At 40.9% G+C, this 20,383-nt stretch overlaps 1 protein-coding gene and 1 long non-coding RNA gene across 2 annotated transcripts in view; one reads left to right on the plus strand and one right to left on the minus strand.

Moving 5' to 3' along the window:
- The window catches only part of SLC17A1 (solute carrier family 17 member 1), a 33,736-nt gene extending 26,030 nt beyond the window's left edge, over positions 1–7,706 (plus strand). The window contains exons 11-12 of the mRNA XM_007074431.3: positions 6,413–6,552; positions 7,181–7,706. Of these exons, the coding sequence (XP_007074493.1) occupies positions 6,413–6,550 (138 nt within the window). The 3' untranslated portion in view covers positions 6,551–6,552; positions 7,181–7,706. The remainder of the gene's footprint in view (positions 1–6,412; positions 6,553–7,180) is intronic.
- Positions 1–10,706, minus strand: part of LOC122238531 — a 70,172-nt gene extending 59,466 nt beyond the window's left edge. Inside the window, exon 1 of the long non-coding RNA XR_006217456.1 lies at positions 10,286–10,706. This is a non-coding gene — a long non-coding RNA (uncharacterized LOC122238531). The remainder of the gene's footprint in view (positions 1–10,285) is intronic.
- Between the last annotated feature and the right edge of the window lie 9,677 nt (positions 10,707–20,383).

Raw genomic sequence — 20,383 nt, forward strand, 5'->3', positions numbered from 1 at the left:
AGCCACGTAGAAAAAGCCACATATATTTCGAAAATAAGAAATGTCTTAGATCGTCAATCGCCTATATTGGCAAGCTCAGTGATTTGACTCAGTTCTTCCACTGAGAAAAGATGGTAAATTAGATTCCAGAGGACCAGTATTCTACAGAAAACCAAAGTGCGATAACACCCAAAATCAATACCGACAGGATTTCTAAGAAGATCACGTACGTTTATAAAACTGAACAACATAACAGTAAATAATTATTGGGTTTAAGAGAACATCAAAAAAAGAATCAAGTAATACTTAAACTGAATGACAGTGAAATTGGTACATTTGGAAGTATATGGGACATAAAGGGTAATTTACAACTTCACCTAATTTATAAAAGAAAACACCAGAAAAACAACCAAAAATAGGGGCGCCTGGGTGGCGCAGTCGGTTAAGCCTCCGACTTCAGCCAGGTCACGATCTCACGGTCCGTGAGTTCGAGCCCCGCGTCAGGCTCTGGGCTGATGGCTCGGAGCCTGGAGCCTGTTTCCGATTCTGTGTCTCCCTCTCTCTCTGCCCCTCCCCCGTTCATGCTCTGTCTCTCTCTGTCCCAAAAATAAATAAAAAACGTTGAAAAAAAAAATTAAAAAAAAAAAAACAAAAAACAACCAAAAATAAATAAACTGAGCATTCGACTCCAGAACTTGGGGGGGGGGGGGGGCGAGAAAAACAACAGAGCAAACCCAAAAGATAAGGACTAAACTAATAAGGGGGAAAATAAGTAAATTCTACAGTTAATAAAACCGTAGAGAAGATATATAAAACTTAAAATTGGTAACGTGAAAAGATTAATCAGATAAACTTTCTGGAGCAGGATACAAGAGACAAGATTCAAATAAAATACTCATTTCCCAATGAGAAAAGGGAAATGTTTTCAGGGACAATGTAGATTAAAAGCCAAGAATATTCAGAACAACCCCAGGCTGAAAAGTGGGGAAACCTGGATGAACAAAATCATTTCTAAAAATATATAATTTACCCAAATTGGCTCACGAAAGATAAAGACCACGGATGGACCAATCAAAATGGAAAACCTGAAGTAGCATTCAAACATCTTGAACCTGAACTCAGGCCGAGGTGGCTTACCAGCTGTGTGCTACCTAAGATTGGATAGTTTATTCCTATTCTCAACTACTGATGCCGGAAATTAAGAAAAAGAATTCTGAAAGCACTTATAAGGCTTGTATAATTTTGATTCCAGAACCAGATGATAGCCACGGAAGAAATATTTAGGCCTATTTAACTCATGAACAGAGATGCAAAAGTCCTAAAGAAATTATTAGTCAACCAAAGCTAAGAGTATATTAAAAAACAATACCTCATGACCAAGTGGATTTTATTTCAGTAAAGCAAAGATAGTTTAATGTAAGTGTATTTAGCGGTGTAATTCATCGCATTAGATCAACGTAGAAAAAAAAAACTTCTAGGATTATCTCAATTGGCACATAAAATTCCAAAATTCGTATGAGGTTTTTTTTTTTTTTTTTTTTTGCATCTGATTAGCAAAATAAGGAAAGAAAGGAACTTCTTTAATGTGGAAATTTTTTTCAACTATTTTTTTTTAACGTGTATTCATTTTTGAGAGACAGAGAGAGACAGAGCATGATCAGGAAAGGGACAGAGAGAAAGGGAGACACAGAATCCGAAGCAGGCTTCAGGTTTTGAGCTGTCAGCACAGAGCCCGACGTGGGGCTCGAACTCGCAAACTGCGAGATCCTGACCTAAGCCGAAGTCGGACGCTCAACCGACTGAGCCACCCAGGCGCCCCAATGTGGAAATTCTTTACGCCAAAATACTATAGATTATTTTTACCGGATGAAGAAATTTAAGATGCATTTCTGATGTGGATAGAGGTAGAGAGTATTACGCGATGTGAAATCAGTCAAAGAAAGACAAATCCCATATGACTTCACTCACATGTGGAATTTAAGAAATAAAACAAATGAGCCAAGGGGAAAAAAGAGAGGGAAAGAGGCAAGCCAACAAACAGATTCTCAACTATGGAGAACTCACGGATGGTCACAGGGTGGGGGTGACTTCTCACCAGGTAACGTATGGATGTGTTGAATCACTATATCGTACTCCTGAAAGGAATATAGCACTGTATGTTAACTGCTGGAATTTAAATTAAAAAAAAAATTTCCAAAAAAAATATAAAGCTAGACATTTCATTCCAAAAAAAAAAAAAAAAAAAAAGAAGAACTGAACGTGTTTCAAAGCAGGTATTTGCATTTGGAAAAGGTGGTAAAAGCAATTATTTGCATTAGATGATGTTAAGTGATGATGTTTCATCAGTAACGTAACCTCACAAAGCTTTGTAGATGATGGCAGCTGACAGTTTATAAAAGAAACAATAAGGAAATTAAAAAGTTGAATAAAAAATAAGATGCATACTCCTGAAGGTGAGAAATGAGAAAAGGATGCTCATACCTACATTCCTTATCAACTTTTTAACACTGGACTGGAATTTCTAGACACTGTTTTAAAAGGAAAGAAAAATACAGATTTAAGAATCAGAAAGAATAAAATAAGGCTTCAGAAAACCAACACGAGCAATAAAAAATAGAAAATGGAAGAAAGTAAGAATGGGGTTCAGGAAGTTTGCTCAAAACGAAATCAACATACTTAAACAGCAGCGTTTATAAATACCGGAAATGTTACCTAGTGGGCATTTTATATATATATGGCATCATTCACACTACTAACAAAAGGAATTGTTTTGGAATTAGAATACACCCCAAAATATGCAAGACGGTAATGGAGAAATTTTTCTAAAATACTGACTTTATAAGGGCACCTAGGTGGCTCAATCGGTTAACTGTCCGACTTCAGCTCAGGTCATGATCTCACCGTTGTGGGTTCGAGCCCTGCATCAGGCTCCGTGCTGACAGCTCAGAGCCTGGAGTCTGCTTCGGATTCTGTGTCTCCCTCTCTCTCTCTGCCCCTCCCCCACTCATTTTCTCCCTCTCTCTCTTTCAAAAGGAAAGTAACATAAACATAATTTTTAAAAATACTGACTTTATAAAATACTGTTAATAACACAACATGTACAGTTATAAGGAAAAACAAGACAGAGCTAGAGTATAAGAAAAAATAATCTGGGAGACACTGATGAGAAACTAAAGAGCTAATTTTTTTTAATGAATCAGTTTTTATTCAGAGGCTATAGGATTCTTCTCTGACTTTTTTTAAAAAAAATTTATTGTAGTAAAAGACACATAAATTTGTCCTCTTAATTTTTAAGTGTACGTTACAGTATTAAGAGTATTGTTAACTATGTGTACATTGTCGTACAATAGATCTTTAGAACTTTGTTATCTTGCATGACTGAAACTTTTTCCTCACTGAACAACTCCCTGTTTCCCTTCCTCCTGGTCCTTCTGATTTTTTAAAATATAGGGATTAATATTACAATTTTTTTTTGGTATATGGGCAACCATTAAAAATAGGCAGAATGTGAAACTCTCAAACCAGGGTAGAGGAGAAAAATGCGATGCGGAAAAAAAAAAGGCAAAACCCCCTCGATTTGAAAGAAGAAATGATATGTGTGTGGGGGGGGAGATGAGTAAGAATATGGTTAATATATAGGAAAGATTGAAAACACAGAAATTGTAGCAATAAATGCAAATCCTTCTGATTTTTTAAAATATAGGGATTAATATTACAATTTTTTTTTGGTATATGGGTAACCATTAAAAATAGGCAGAATGTGAAACTCTCAAACCAGGGTAGAGGAGAAAAATGCGATGCGGAAAAAAAAAAGGCAAAACCCCCTCGATTTGAAAGAAGAAATGATATGTGTGTGGGGGGGGAGATGAGTAAGAATATGGTTAATATATAGGAAAGATTGAAAACACAGAATTGTAGCAAATAAATGCCAGTGGTCACAATAAATATAGACGCACTAACTTCTGTGGTTAAAGGACAAAGGTTTTTTTTTTTTTTTTTTTAATTTTTTTTTTTCAACGTTTTTTATTTATTTTTGGGACAGAGAGAGACAGAGCATGAACGGGGGAGGGGCAGAGAGAGAAGGAGACACAGAATCGGAAACAGGCTCCAGGTTCCGAGCCATCAGCCCAGAGCCTGACGCGGGGCTCGAACTCACGGACCGTGAGATCGTGACCTGGCTGAAGTCGGACGCTTAACCGACTGCGCCACCCAGGCGCCCCAAAGGACAAAGGTTTTAAGACTGGATTAAAAACTCAATCCATTCTTAGGCCATTTATATATAAGATACCTGCCTAGAATAAAGAGATAGAAATATTGAAAGTTGTAAGGACAGCATAGAAAAAGAATGAAGCAAACATTAACCAAAGAAAGATGGCATTGCTCTATTATCAGGAAAAAAGTTTTCTTTTAGGCAATAATAGTGGAAACAATTGAGGGTCAGCTGCTTAGCTGTTTAGAGTGTGTATTTCTCCAGCAAAACTATCTTATTCAGCTACTTCTAAGCTACGTGACCCAGAAACATTTTCCCTCTAATTCTTGGTGTCTCCAGCTATAAATGGCCAAAATGACATAGAAACGTCATGGGATTTACGGGTTTACTGAATCCGATCATGCATGCAAATGTCAGACGCTCGTATACTCAACCCATAACAACTCTTAGTCTCATTCAGGTGCTCATATACTCAACCCATAACAGCTCTTAGTCTCATTACCCGCGCACCCTTTGAAATCAGGAAAAACAAACGCGTGTTTGCTATCTTATCCTGCAGCGAAATGCTAGCAAACCCAGTTGCTCAAGAAAAGTAAGTTACAGGTATATACAATGTAAATGCAGAAGAACAAAATAACATGATGTACAGAGAACAGAGTGTCCCCTGGGGAGAATCAAAGTCAGTTCGCATATTTTCGCATATTGTGGAAAAATCTAAAGAGCAGTTTATCAACCCATACACAAAATACCTATGGGGGAAAAATGAAATTTGTGCAAAGTCCCCTATGAAGAAAACTGCACACCTAGAAGCAGTATCAGTGAAAATACACGAAGAAAGAGGCACAGTCAAGTTTCCATGCTGGACTTCAATTCCAAATCACAATGAATTGTATTAACTTCAAATCACTGCAAACCGTATTATTTGTCATTGAATTTCTGGGCAGGTCTCGCTCCTTTTCTTGACTTTGCCAATGACCTGCCAAGCGTGGCATGTTTAAATTAGAGAGATCAGTGTAATTAAATATATTTAATGTCTAGTCTGGAAACGTTTTTTTTAGTTTCTCAAGGTCTACTCCTAAATTATATATACATATATATATATTTTTTTCTAAATTATATTTTAAATAAAACCGATGATGATTTGGTCAAGTTGCGAAAAAAATACATTCTGGATGATGAAGTTTCATTTCAAACCGAGGGCATGGATTTATTTAAAAAAAAAAAAAAACAAATACATAGTGGAAACCCCCTTGTAGAAAAATACAATTATACTCTGTTCTCACACCTGACCCCAAAATTTATTCTAGATGGTGAAAGATGTAAAGGAAGGAAAGGACAATAAAGATACTAATGTAAAATAGGACTTAGTAATTATATAAATTTCTGGTTGGACATCCTTCGAAAGCATGACACCAGATATTTAAACCCAATCACGATGCATTATACATTCAACTACATAAAATTTAATTTTAAGCTGATACAAAAGTTAAAAGGCAAAATGGTAAAACAGATCTCAAACATAATTAAAATTCAATGCCATCTTTGAATATAGATGCAAAAATGAAATAAATTACTTGTGCATAGAGTCCACCAGCGTATTAAAATATATGCCTATGACACCATGATTAAGTAAGCCATTTTCTATGAAAGTTAAAGTGGCTGAATATTATAAGATCTATTAATGAAACTGATCGTATTAGAGGCTCAAAGAGAAAATGAGTTAGGAATAAGGAAAAGGTATTTGATAAATTTTGTTCAAAAGTGCTCCAATTTATAGCAGCAAAAAGTGAAAAACCACTTAAATATAAGGAAATAAGGGATGTTTTACACATTTTATAAATCTAAACTCTGGATTACTAAGAAGTCAGTAAAGGTCGAATATTTCTTGATATGCAAACGTTCATATTTCTTTTTTTTAAAACACGTTCATATTTCTAAATAAAAACATATGCATTCTTGGCTTGGGCACTATGTACATCATAATGCCATTTTGATATATGAAAAATTATATGCACATAGACAAAAATCAAAAAAGGAGAAAGATAAATGGTCATTATCTTTGTAGAGTGAACTGACAAATTTTTTTTGCTCCTTATGAGTGTGTTTTTCCATGTCTGTAAAGTGATTTGTGCTGAACCTGTACTGATTTTAACATGATATTGGAAGTGTTAAAAAGCACCTCAAGCCCACTAATTTATAATTACTTTGCACTAAAATCCTCAGAATCCGGAATCTGGCTGGTTTAAAATCTTCTTCCTGACGGCAGGCGTTAATGTGACAAGCCTACTTTTCTGTCTCATATTTGGGAAAGCAGAAATTCAGGACTGGGATAAAGACAGACCAGAACAAACACGCCTCTGAAGGTAAGAAGTGATCGGCTTGAGGTCCGATTTTGAAAGTGGGGGTGCAGGAGAGGGCAGGGTTGAGGGTACCCCCTGAGCAGACTGGGGTGCTGGGCGGGGTACAAGTTTGGGTTTGGGGGAAGAAGGGGGCCATGTCCAGGTGGGGACAGCACGCAGCCCAGAAGAGGTGTCGCTCTGAGATTCTGGGGAACCAGTGGGGCTGGGACTGTCTAACCTTAAGGGTGAGGAAGAGAAGGGGAGGCTTCCAAGGGGGGACTGGGCAGGGCCCTGGGTCCAGCAGGGAGCGCAGCTGGAGAATGTCGTATCACCCCGGGAGGGAAATGTTACCCAGAGGTCAAATTACATAAGGTCTGGAATTTACTACTGGGTTTGGCAAGAGGTACCTTAAAGGTGACCCTGACTAGAACGAATGATGGAGACTAAGGGCACATTCAAGTTCAAAAGAGAATCTGATACTGTGCCTTTCTTCTCTAAACTCCGTCAGAGGTAAGTAAAGAGTAGACGTGTGTCTTTATAGAACTATTTCCCCTAATGCATAAATAAGAATTGGTATATGAAGGATATCTTTACTGAACAAACTCTAGTGAATAAAGGGATCTGTTTTTTTGTTTTGTTTTTGCCCCGACAGCGGTTAACATCACAAAGAGAGATACAGACACACCGTGTACATCCTGACCCAAGAACACACGTCACCAGGGTCTTGCTAAGAACATCAGCTGAGTACAGTCAAGCCTGTAGATAGCAGCTGCTGTTTTGCAAGAAAGACAGAGACTAGAGAGTGCAGAATGCGTTGATCAAAATCCTAAGGACATCGTCAGCAAATCTAAACTGTGGGAACTTTACAGTCAAAGGCCTTAATAGATTTTTTAACAGACAAATTACAAAGAAAAAGAAAGGGGACAGGAGGGGGAGCGTCTAGGTCAAAAGTGACTTTAAAAGCATTACATTTTTAAAAACTGGCAACACTATCAGGGTGGAGAGTGGCCAGTCCGTAAAGACACGCAGAGAAGACATTGTTCTAAATGTCAGGATAGTTACTACTTTTAAGGGGAGGAAGATGTGATTAGGACAGACCACATGGAAAACTTATGAGGTTCTGGCAATATTCTCCTTTTATGTCCACAGTGGTGATTAAAAGAGCATTCACGGAATTACATGTTTGTTTCAGGCAGTTTTCTCTACCTGTGTTTTGGAAGGAAGGAAGGAAGGAAGGGAGGGAGGGAGGGAGGGAGGAAGGAAGGAAGGAAGGAAGGAAGGAAGGAAGGAAGGAAGGGAGGGAGGGGACAGGGAGGGGGACGGAGGGAGAGAAGGGGGAGTGGGGGTGAGGAAGGAGGGAATGTGAGCGGAGGAAATGGAGACAGCAAGAACAAACAGCACTGTACAAGAGAGCAGATAAATGACACAGTCCCTGTGGGGGAACGTGGATTGTTTGTCTGTCTTAGACTTAGGTGCAGTAGGAATACCTAAGCTGATGGCATTATTCAGTCATGCGGTTTCACCGTGGGAGAGAGGCGCACACGCAGAATGAGAGTATTTGAGTCACCCAGAGAGGATGAAACCCAAGCACACTGCAGGCGTGGGCCTTGGACGTAACCTAGAGTTAATCCGAAGTAGCCCAGAGAAGGTGGGATTTACGGGCAGCCACGTGGCGGGTCAGTACGTGGGTTGGCATTTCGTCTGTGCAATAAGCAGTGAGGTTTTCACTTAAGGGGAAGGAGGTGAGAGCGAAATAAAGGAATCAACCCTGGGAAAGGGTGAAATTCACGTTATGTGTAAATGACATGATTGCTTACCTTGAAAATCAAAGTGGGTTGACTGGGAAGCTACAGAAACAGTAAACACACCCGGGAACTTTCCTGATCAATTAATACAGAAATAAATTTCTTCCCGTTAAGCGATAATAATAACTGGTTAGCGAATTTATTGAAAGAAATGGTCCAAATGATGGTTGGAGGGAAATTTAGTAGGTACCAATCAAAAATTCAATAGGGGCGCCTGGGTGGCACAGTGGCTTAAGCATCCGACTTCACCTCCAGTCATGGTCTCGCGGTCTATGGGTTCGAGCTCCAAGTCGGGCTCTGTGCTGACAGCTCGGAGCCTGGAGCCCGCTTCGGATTCTGTGACTCCCTCCCTCTCTGCCCCTCCCCTGCTCATGCTCTGTCTCTCTCTCTCTCAAAAATAAACAAACATTGGGGCGCCTGGGTGGCGCAGTCGGTTAAGCGTCCGACTTCAGCCAGGTCACGATCTCGCGGTCCGTGGGTTCGAGCCCCGTGTCAGGCTCTGGGCTGATGGCTCGGAGCCTGGAGCCTGTTTCCGATTTTGTGTCTCTCTCGCTCTCTGCCCCTCCCCCGTTCATGCTCTGTCTCTCTCTGTCCCAAAAATAAATAAAAAACGTTGAAAAAAAAATAAAAAAAAAATAAACATTAAAAAAAATTCAATTGACTCAGTATTGCCGGTAGTAAGAGTTCCCATAACGGTGCATCACAAAAATTCATCAAGATGCATGTATATGCAAGGTTGCTGATTAGAAATGGCAAAACTCTGGATCTGGAATTAAACATGTCTTCGTTAGTTAATTTTGTGTAAGTGAATGAAACACAACCAGAAGCTAAAAACATGGGAGCTCATACAAATATTTTAATAGAGAAACTACTGAGGTTGTCCTTATGAATAAGCACATAAGAAAGCTGGGAAATACTCCATAGGTATTAGCAAAGGTTTATCCTCTATTTCCAAGATAGGAAAGAGCTGGGCATAGCTATGGCAGTAATCATATTCAGACCCAAAAATCGTATTTGTTTCTACATAGTTGACCTATTAAAATCTACAAGGTATATTGAAGTTTTCCATTATTATCTCTTTTAATTTCCATTTATGTCCAAGCAGCTTAAAAATTTTTTTTTAATGTTTACTTATTTTGAGAGAGATAGAGAAAGGGACAGGAAGAGAGAGAGAGAGAGGATCCCAACCAGGCTCCGGGCTGTCAGTGCAGAGCCCAACACCGGGCTCGAACTCACAAATCGTCACATCATGACCTGAGCTGAGGTCAAGAGTCAGACGCTTAACCGACTAAGCCACCCAGGCTCCCCTCCAAGCAGTTTTTATTGAACATCCTGATGTTATATTACAATATCAATAAAGATTCGGTAAGTGTGTCCCCCCTGGAAAGGTTAATTTTGATTTTCTAAAATTGTCTAAAATGACTGCCCTCTCACATTTCTTGTGTGTGTGCTTGCTTCAGATTCTCTGGAATGCAGTGCCGTCGCGTTTAATTTCTACCTTTCTGAGCCATTTCACTTAATCTGTGTTTCTTACAAATACTTTCCCCACGCTGAGCACTGTCTCCTTTGCAGGGGTGAGTTTAACCCAACAGCCTTTGTTATCATGACACATACACTTCATGTTTGTATTTTATACTGTATTTTATACTCCCCTAAAACCATGTCCCCCTTATCTCTGTCCTCCTCCTCCTCTTGCTTCCTTGCCCCCGCTAATAATTCCGAAGGTACAGGGAATATTTCAAATGCTGATTGTGCTTACACGTTCTGATTAAACCTTCTTGGAAAAAGTGTCCATTTTTCACTAGCAGGTAATACTCTCTTTTGCTGCCTTCTTTTCCCCTTCAAAATAGCTCACCCCTCGGACTTTTCTAGTAACTTTTCTCCTGCCCGGACGGATGGCGCCTGCCTGAGGGTGTTACTCCCCAAACACAGCAGAGGTGGAACTTGTTTACCTCTTCGGCCTCTGCAGCTTCCGTTGGGCGGGTGCCGGAGGGCTGGGAGCTTTAAATCCACCTTGCAGACCCAAGGCCAGGTGACAGCCAGCGCGGGGACCCCAGCACCGGTGGCGGAGTCCCAGAAGCGTCCTCTTTGGCCCTGCTCTCAGTTTTGCGGCTCTGGGAGGAGGAAGCAAGGCTTCTTCAACACCCTGCATCCTCGGGGCCCTGGGCCACGAGGCAGCGCTCAGCTGGTCTGCAGAATCCGCAGTATTTGCTCGGCTCGGTCACACTGACACATTGTTGCAAAGTTGGTCCATGTCAATTTTCCATCTCGAGCGAAGCAGCTGGGGGAAGATGTCAGAGGGCAGTCACGGTCACGCGTCTCCCCTCGGGCGCGGAGCCTTTGCGCACCGAGGGCCTGGCCCCCGGAATTGCAAGATCGCCTCTGGTTCCCGGGGGCACTTGCTCCGCCCACTTCCTGCTGCTGGAAGGATCCGGCCGCCCTGGCCGGAGGCGGTTTCCTCTCCTGCCCTTTCCGAGGAAGGAGCGGAGCCCAGGTGTCTGGCAGGGAGCTGTGAGTTGACTCCAATGTCACCTATTCTTTGGGTCCTCCTGGTCACTAATTTAGTAAACAGCCCTTGATGGTTCTGGCATGAGGTAGTTCCCTAGTTTTTTGTCTTTTTGTACGTTGGTTGTAGTTGCCTTTGTTTGAGGGTGAGGTGGGGCGGGAAATCAGTAAAGACCACACAGAACTGTATATAATGCCATCAGGACTTCCAGTGAGCCTAACCAGTAAGGCCAGTCAGTGGTTTGTGCAACAGTAGAAAACTTGGCTTAGAGGCTTTGTAAATTAGATGCCATAATTATGTGGTCCTAAAATCTGTAAACTTGTTGTATGTTCTGTTTCGTTGATACAAAGGGGTTTTATTGACCGGGTGGCTTTAGGTGAATGTGTTTGGGTGTGTAAAGACAAGTGGACCCGTATGGCCCTGCAGAATGAAGAATGTCAGAGTGAAGCCACATGGGTGACAGAAAAGGTTCCCCTAGCCGGTGCCCCTGTGGGCGGTCACTGCACCGGCCTGTCCCCCTCTGACACTCTCACCAGGATACCAAGACCGACCATCAGCAGACTTCAATCTCCTGAGAGCTTTTTGTGTTAGTTTTAGTTTTTATTCATTTTTGTTATTTTTTAATTTTAATTCCAGTGCAGTTAACATACAGGTTATATTAGTTTCAAGAATGCAATACTGTGATTCGTCACGACTGTGCGTTACTCTGAGGTCCTTGCAGGCTTTACAAATGGGCTGCCTCAACCAGTTAGGGCAGTCTTTGACCTTGCCATCATCGAGCTCACACGGAGGGGAAAGGAGAGAAAGAGAGACACCGACCGCATACAGCGTAGACGTTTCCTTCCTAAAAGTTCATTGTTTCTTTATTGTCTTTACTTCATGTGCAGATGTTTATCGCGCAGCTTAAGTCGGGATTCAGACTTGTTTTCCAAGTGATTTGAGTTCTACCAAGATTTTTTGGGGGGGAATACTTCACATTTGTTTCTTCTGATTTAAAATACCAACTTTTGGTAAAATAAACTTCGATATGTTTATATGTGTTTCTGGGCTTAATACATAGTTTAATATCTATTGTTACAAGGACCTGTTATTAATATAGTGGTTGGTCTAAATTTTTAATAGATGTAACTATCAGGCTGATCAAACAACTGTTATCATTTTTATTTTTGAGGATGATAATATGTAGCCTCGGCTGCTTTTAATTCCAGGAAAGTTTATAATCATTGGGCCATTTTAATAAAGACTTAACCGCAGTACTTAAGTTGCACCGAATTGCAATCTAATTGCATGAGATTGCACTAAATCTATTTGGGAGAAATTAAGATGGCTGTAATAGCATGATCTCCCTTAAGAGAAGGTAGTAAGACTACTCCCCACCCCCCCCCCGCCCCCCCACCCCCCTACCCCCCTACCCCCTCCCACCCACCAATGCCAAAGGAAGGTTCACTTTTTCTTCAGCCCAGTGCTACAGTTTGCTTTATGTATTTCCTATGCATTTCTTATCAAATTTAATTTATATTTCCTGAAGGGGATTTTTACTTCTTATATTTTCTTACAAGTTTGGGCTGGGATATAGGGGAGATATTGTTTGAATAGATTTATTTTTTTAAACTGAGAAACGTAACTGTGGCCGAGATACCTTGCTAGGATGGTTTGTAAGTTGATTCTCTGGTTTCTAGGTAAATAATCGTATCATTTGCAAATGATATTTTTCCTTCCTCCCTTTTGGTATTTTATCTCTTTTTTCTCCCCTCTTGTTAGTATTCCGTTATTCTTTATGACTTTAAATGCATAAACTCTAGTTTTACTCTAATAAGTTGTTTGCTTATTTTTATTTATTTAACTATTAAAAATTTTTTAAATGTTTTATTTCTATTAATTTTTGAGAGACAGAGAGAGAGTATGAGGAGGCGAGAGGCAGAGAGAGAGGGATACACAGAATCCGAAACAGTTTCCAGGCTCCCAGTTATTAGCACAGAGCCTGACGCAGGGCTGGAGCCCACGATGTTGAGGTCGTGACCTGAGCTGAAGTCAGTCGCTTAACCGGCTGAGCCACCCAAAAGTGTCCCTATTTATTTCATTTTAAAAAAAAATTTTTTTAATGTTATTTATTTTTGAGACAGAGAGAGACAGAGTGTGAGCAGGGGAGGGGCAGAGAGAGAGAGGGGGAGACACGGAATCCGAAGCAGGCTCCAGGCTCCAAGCTGTCAGCACAGAGCCCGACGCGGGGCTCGAACCCATGAGTGACCTGAGCTGAATGAAGTCGGGCGCTCAACCGACTGAGCCACCCAGGCGCCCCGATTTCATTTTTTAACTGAAGAATAATTGACATACAATGTTGTATCAGTTTTAGGTATAAAAGAGGGGCTCCAAAAAAACCCAGAGTGATTCAATATTTATGCACATTACAAAGTGGTCACCGTAGTATTTGTATTTACCACCCGGCACCATACAAAGTTGTTACAATGATCACTGACCCTATTCCTGGTTGTCCTATGTTACATCCGTGTGTCTTATTTAACTGGAAGAGCGGATCTCTTAGTTTCGTTTTGTTGCATCCACACGACTCCTGAAACAGAATGCTACGGGCACCAGTGACAGTCACAACAAAGTTTATTACAATGAGAGGCAAGGCCGACCGATCGGGACCAACACTCTTGATGAGAGTGCGGCCCCCAACAGCCGGGGGACAGAGTTTTTATAACCAATCACATCGTTTTATCATCACCTGGGAACAAAACAAAGAAACAGGTTCCAGATGAGTTAACAGTTGCCTAATGAGGTGTTTACTTTAGACTTTCTGCCTCTAAGTTGCAACCAGTGGATCTCCTTGACCCTGCCTCTGATGCTCTTTTCTTTGAACTTTTGTTTCCTTAATTGGTGAAGCCTAATTTACAAGGGTATGAGGCGTAGTTTACCAGAGCAAAGCAAGGCTGTTATCTCTTAACCTTCAGTGTCAACACAAAGCTGTTATTTTTCAAGCTAAGCATTAGCCCTACACTACAATTTAACCCTTACAGTTTACTTGTTTGGTCCATCTCTTCACCCCCCTTCCCTCTGGCAACCATCCTGTTTGTCCTCTGTATCTGTGAACCTGCTTCTGTTTTGTTGGTTGTTTTGTTTTGTGTTTTATTCGCAAAGAAGTGCAACCTTACGGTATTTGTCTTGCTCTGACTTATCCCATTTAGCGTCGGGCTCCATCCGTGTGGCTGCAAATGACAAGATTTCATTCTCTTTTTACAGCTGAGTAATATTCTGTTGGATAAATACGGTGCGTCTTCTCTTTTCATTCATCTATCGACGGACATTTAGGTAGCTTCCGTATGTTTATTGGAAATAATGCTGTGACGAACATAGGTGTGCATGTGTCCTTTTGAATTAGTGTCTTCCTTTTCTTCAGATAAATACCTCGATGTGGAATTGCTGAATTCTGTGATAGTTCTATTTTTAATTTTTTGAGGGATCTCTGCACTAGTCTCCGTAGTGACTGCACCCATTTATATTCCCACCCACAGTGCATGAGAGGTTTTCTTTTTTTCCATCCACATTCTTGCCAGCGCTTGTTATCTCTTAGCTTTTGGATAAGAGCCCTTCTGACAGGTGTGAGTGATATACCTCATTGCAGTTTTGACTCGCATGTCCCTGATGATAGTGATGATGAGCGTTTTTTCATGTGTCAGTTGGCCATCTGGATGTCTGCTTTGGAGAAATGTCTATTCAGGTCCTCTGCCTACTTTAAAAAAAATTTTTTTAATGTTTATTTTTGAGAGAGAGACAGAGTGTGAGCGGGGGCAGGGTGGGGGGGCGCAGAGAGAGAAGGAGACACAGAATTGGAAGCAGACTCCAGGCTCTGAGCTGTCAGCACAGAGCCCGATGCGGGGCTCGAACTCACACACCTGTGAGATCATGACCTGAGTCGAAGTCAGCCGCTCCACTGACTTAGCCACCCAGGCACACACCCCCCCCCCCCCCCCGCCTATTTTTTAATTTGAATCGTTAGTTGTTTTTTTTTAAATGAATTGGTAGGCATTCTTTATGTATTTTCGGTGTTAATTTCTTATCAGTACATCATTTATGAATATTTTCTATTCAGGAGGTTGCCTTTTCCAACAAAAGTTGGTGGTTTCCCTCACTGTGCAAAAGCTTTTTGGTTTGATGTCATCCCGTTTGTTCATTTTTGCTTTTGTTTCCCTTGCCTCCGGAGACGTTGTTGACTAAGAAGCTGCTGTGGCCAAGATCAAAGAGGTTTTTGCCTGCTTTCTCCTCGAGGATTTTGATGGCTTCCTGTCTTCCATTGAGGTCTTTCCTCCATTTTGAGTTTATTTTTGTGTCTGGTGTAAGAAAATGGTCCAGGTTCATTTTTCTGCATGTCGCCGTCCTGTTTTCCCAGCACCACTTGCTGAAGAGACTGTCTTTATTCCATTGGATATTCTTTCCTGCTTTGTCAAAGATTAGTTGGCCATACACTTTTGGGTCCATTTCTGGGTTTTCTATTCTGTACCATTGATCTGAGTGTCTATTCTTGTGCCAGTACCATACTGTCTTGATGAGGACAGCTTTGTAGTAGAGCTTGAAGTCTGGGATTGTGATGCCTCCTGCTTTGGTTTTCTTTTCCAAGATCGCTTTGGCTATTCGGGGTCTTTTCTGGTTCCATACAAATTTTAGGATTGTTTGTTCTAGCTCTGTGAAGAATGATGGTGTTACTTTGATAGGGATTGCGTTGAATAGGTAGATTGCTTTGGGTAGTATCGACATTTTAACAGTATTTGTTCTTCCTATCCAGGAGCATGGAATCTATTTCCATTTTTTTGTGTGTCTTCTTCCATTTCTTTCATAAGCTTTCTATAGTTTTCAGTGTATGGATTTTTCACCTCTTTGATTAGATTTATTCCTAGGTATTTTATGATTTTTGGTGCAATTGTAAATAGGATCGGTTACTTGATTTCTCTTTCTGTGGCTTCATTGTTGGTGTATAGGAATGCAGCCGATTTCTGTGCATTGATTTTATATCCTGCAACCTTGCTGAATTCATGAATCAATTCTAGCAGTTTTTTGGTGGCATCTTTTGGGTTTTCCATATAGAGTATCATGTCATCTGTGAAGAGTGAAAGTTTGACCTCCTCATGGCCAATTTGGATGCCTTTTATTTCTTTGTGTTGTCTGATTGCTGAGGCTAAGACTGCCAATACTATGTTGAATAACAGCGGCGAGAGTGGACATCCCTGTCTTGTTCCTGACCTTAGGGGGAAAGCTCTCAGTTTTTCCCCATTGAGGATGATGTTAGGGTTGGGTCGTTTATATATGGCTTTTATGATCTCGAGGTATGATCCTTCTGTCCCTACTTTCTTGAGGGTTTTTATCAAGAAAGGATGTTGTATTTTGTCAAATGCTTTCTCTGCATCTATTGAGAGGATCATGTGGTTCTTGTCCTTTCTTTTAGTGATGTGATGAATCACGTTAATTGTTTTCTGGATATTGAACCAGCCCTGCATCCCAGGAATAAATCCCACTTGGTGGTGGTGAATAACTTTTTGAATGTATCGTTGGATCCGGTTGGCTAATATCTTGTTGAGGATTTTTGCATCCGTGTTCATCAGGGAAATTGGTCTATAGTTCTCCTTTTTAGTGGGGTCTCTGGATTTGGAATCAGGGTAATGCTGGCTTCATAGAAAGAGTTTGGAAGTTTTCCTTCCATTTCTATTTTTTGGAACAGCTTCAAGAGAATAGGTGTTCACTCTTCCTTAAATGTTTGATAGAATTACCCTGGAAAGCCAGCTGGCCCTGGACTCTTGTTTTTTGGGAGATTTTTTATTATTAATTCGATTTCTTTACTGGTTATGGGTTTGTTCAAATTTTCTATTTCTTCCTGTTTCAGTTTTGGTAGTGTATATGTTTCTAGGAATTTGTCCATTTCTTCCAGATTGCCCATTTTATTGGAATATAATTGCTCATAATATTCTCTTATTAGTGTTTTTATTTCTGCTGTGTTGGTTGTGATCTCTCCTCTTTGATTCTTGATTTTAATTATTTGGGTCCTTTCCTTTTTCTTTTTGATCAAACTGGCTAATGGTTTATCAATTTTGTTAATTCTTTCAAAGAACCAGCTTCTGGTTTCATTGATTTGTTCTACTGTTTTTTTTTTTTTTTGTCGTGGTTGTTTTTAGATAGCATTAATTTCTGCTCTGATCTTTATTGTTTCCGGTCTTCTGCTGGTTTTGGGTTTTATTTGCTGTTCTTTTTCCAGCTCCTTAGGCGTAAGGTTAGGTTGGGTATCTGAGATCTTTCTTTCTTCTTTAGGAAGGCCTGGATTGCTATATACTTTCCTCTTATGACCACTTTTGCTGCATCCCAAAGGTTTGGGGTTGTGGTGTTATCATTTTCATTGGCTTCCATATACTTTTTAATTTCCTCTTTAACTTCTTCATTGGCCCATTCATTCTTTAGTAGGATGTTCTTTAGTCACCAAGTATTTGTTACCTTTTGAAATTTTTTCTTGTGGTTGATTTTGAGTTTCATAGCATTGTGGTCTGAAAATATGCACGGTATGATCTCAATCTTTTTGTCTTGCTGAGGGCTGATTTGTGTCCCAGTATATGATCTATTCTGGAGAACGTTCCATGTGCCCTGGAGAAGAATGTATATTCTGCTGCTTTGGGATGAAATGTTCTGAATATATCTGTTAAGTCCGTCCGGTCCAGTGTGTCATTCAAAGCCATTGTTTCCTTATTGATTTTTGATTAGATGATTGGTCCATTGCTGTGAGTGGGGTGTTGAAGTCTCCTACTATTATGATATTACTATTGATGAGTTTCTTTATGTTTGTGGTTAATTGATTTATATATTTGGGTGCTGCCACATTTGGCAAATAAATGTTTACAATTGTTAGGCCTTCTTGGTCTGTAGACCCCTTGATTATGATATAATGCCCTTCTGCGTCCCTTGATACAATCTTTATTTTAAAGTCTAGGTTGTCTGATGTAAGTATGGCTACTCTGACTTTCTTTTGTTGACCATTAGCATGATAGATGGTTCTCCATCCCCTTATTTTCAATCTGAAGGTGTCTTTAGGTCTAAAGTGGGTCTCTTGTAAACAGCATATAGATGGAACTTGTTTTCTTATCCATTCTGTTACCCTATGTCTTTTGATTGGAGCATTGAGTCCATTGATGTTCAGAATGAGTACTGAAAGATACGAATTTATTGCCATTATGATGCTTATAGAGTTGGAGTTTCTGGTGGTGTTCTCTGGTCCTTGGTAATCTTTTGTTGCTTTTGGTGTGTGTGTGTGTGTGTGTGTGTGTGTGTGTGTATGAATATATATATATATAATATATATATATATTCATATATATGTATATACATATATATAAAATATATGTATATACATATATATGTGAATATATATATATATATTCACATATATATATATTTTTTTTCATCATTTCTCCCCTCAGAAAGCCCCCCTTAAAAATCTTGCTGGGCTGGTTTAGTGGCCACAAACTCCTTTAATTTTTGTTTGTCTGGGAAACTTTTTATCTCTCCTTCTATTTTGAATGACAGCCTTGCTGGCTAAAGGATTCTTGGCTGCATAGTTTTCTGATTCAGCACACTGAATATATCCCGCCACTCCTTTCTGGCCTGCCAAGTTTCTGTGGGTAGGTCTGTTGCAAACCTGATCTGTCCTCCCTTGTAGGTTAGGGACTTTTTTTCCCTTGCTGCTTTCATGATTCTCTCCTTGCCTGAGTATTTTGTGAATTTGACTATGATACGCCTTGTTGATGGTCGGTTTTTGTTGAATCTAATGGGGTCCTCTGTGCTTCCTGGATTTTGATGTCTGTGTCTTTCCCCAAATTAGGAAAGTTCTCCACTCTGATTTGCTCACATAATCCTTCTATTTCTATTTCTCTCTCTTCCTCTTCTGGGACCCCTGTGATTCTGCTGTTGTGCCTTTTTAATGAGGCACTGATTTCTCTAATTCTTAAATCGTGCTCTTTTGCCCTAATCTCCCTCTTTTTTTCTGCTTCATTATTCTCTATAAGTTTGCCCTCTATATCACTGATTCTCTGTCCTGCCTTGTCTATCTTTGCCTCCGCTGCATCCATCTGTGATTGCAGCTCAGTTATAGCATTTTTGATTTCATCCTGACTAGCTTTGACTTCTTTTATCTCCACAGAAAGGGATTCTAATCTATTTTTGACTCCAGCTGGTATTCTTATTATAGTGATTCTAAATTCTGGTTCAGACATCTTGCTTGTATCTGTATTGGTTAAGTCCCTGGCTGTCGTTTCTTCCTGCTCTTTCTTTTGGGGTGAATTCCTTTGTTTCGTCATTTTGAAGGGGAGAGAAGGAATTAATGAGGTAGAAAAAATTAAAATTAAAAAAATTAAAATTAAAAAATATTCAAATAAAAAGATTAAACACACACACACACACACACAAAAGCTAATAAATGACGCTAGATCCTAGGTGTGTTTTGGTCTGGGTATTGAAAGTGGCTTGACAGATGAGAGAAAAAAGGGGGGAAAAAAGAAAGAATGAAAGAAAGAAAGAAAATTGAATAGATGGATAAGCTAACAGACTGAAATACGACTGAAATTACCTTGTGTTTCTCTAAAAGTCAAACTATGAGGCGCTTTATAGTCCATAAACTAAGTAGGCGGTGAGACTTGTGTTCTTGAAGAGCGAGGTTGGCCCAGTTGGGCAGGGCTCAGTGTAATGGCTCCACCCTCCACTAGATGGCGCTGCTAGCCTACCGGGATGGATTGGTGCGGCACTGGTAGGTGCATGTGAGTATGCGCATGCGCGGGAGCGGTCAAAATGGCGCCGCCCGGCCACCCAGTCTGTTCTCCTAGATCAGCAATCGCGCACCCGTCCTCCGTCCTCAGCTCTCGTCCACTCCCCGCTTTTTCACTCTCCGTGACCAGGCCCCGGGCAGCACCTCTCTCCCGAGTTTTGTCTCAGATGTGGCTGTTTTCCCCGGCCCCTTACTTCCGAAGGACTGCGGCTTTGGCGCGCTCCGCCCCTCTGCAGGAGGGTCTCACCGAGCAATGGCCAAATGAGCAGTGGTCTAACGTTGGCTGCACCCAGGAACGCCCACTGGACCCTGCTGTTGCTGGTGCCCCGAGACTGCGGCCAGGTGCCAGCCCATCCCAGAAAAAGTCCGCAAGATAGTGTAACATCAGCGTTTCAGGGATTATGGGAAACCACAACACACATCTGGCACCAGGCTTCACCCTTAACGACCTTGCGTCAGCACCAGCAAATGTGGCCGCCTCCCGGGTCTGCTGGGACCAGGTGGCTTCAACAGTCTCTACCAAATGTCCTTCCAGCAGTGGAACCGCTTTTCCCCACGTGGCCCGAGAACCTCACGGACCCCACTCTGTTCCTGGGGAACAGAGCCCTTCCCACCAGAGCACTGCCAGGTATTGAGCTGCGGAGTTGCAGCCTTCACGCTCCCCTTGTTTACAGTCTTAATGGAATTTAAACCCTCTCCTTTCTCCCTTTTTAGTGTAGTCCCTGCGGCCATTTCCAATTTTCCACTTCT

This window comes from Panthera tigris, chromosome B2, assembly GCF_018350195.1.
Source record: "Panthera tigris isolate Pti1 chromosome B2, P.tigris_Pti1_mat1.1, whole genome shotgun sequence".
Classification (NCBI taxonomy): domain Eukaryota; kingdom Metazoa; phylum Chordata; class Mammalia; order Carnivora; family Felidae; genus Panthera; species Panthera tigris.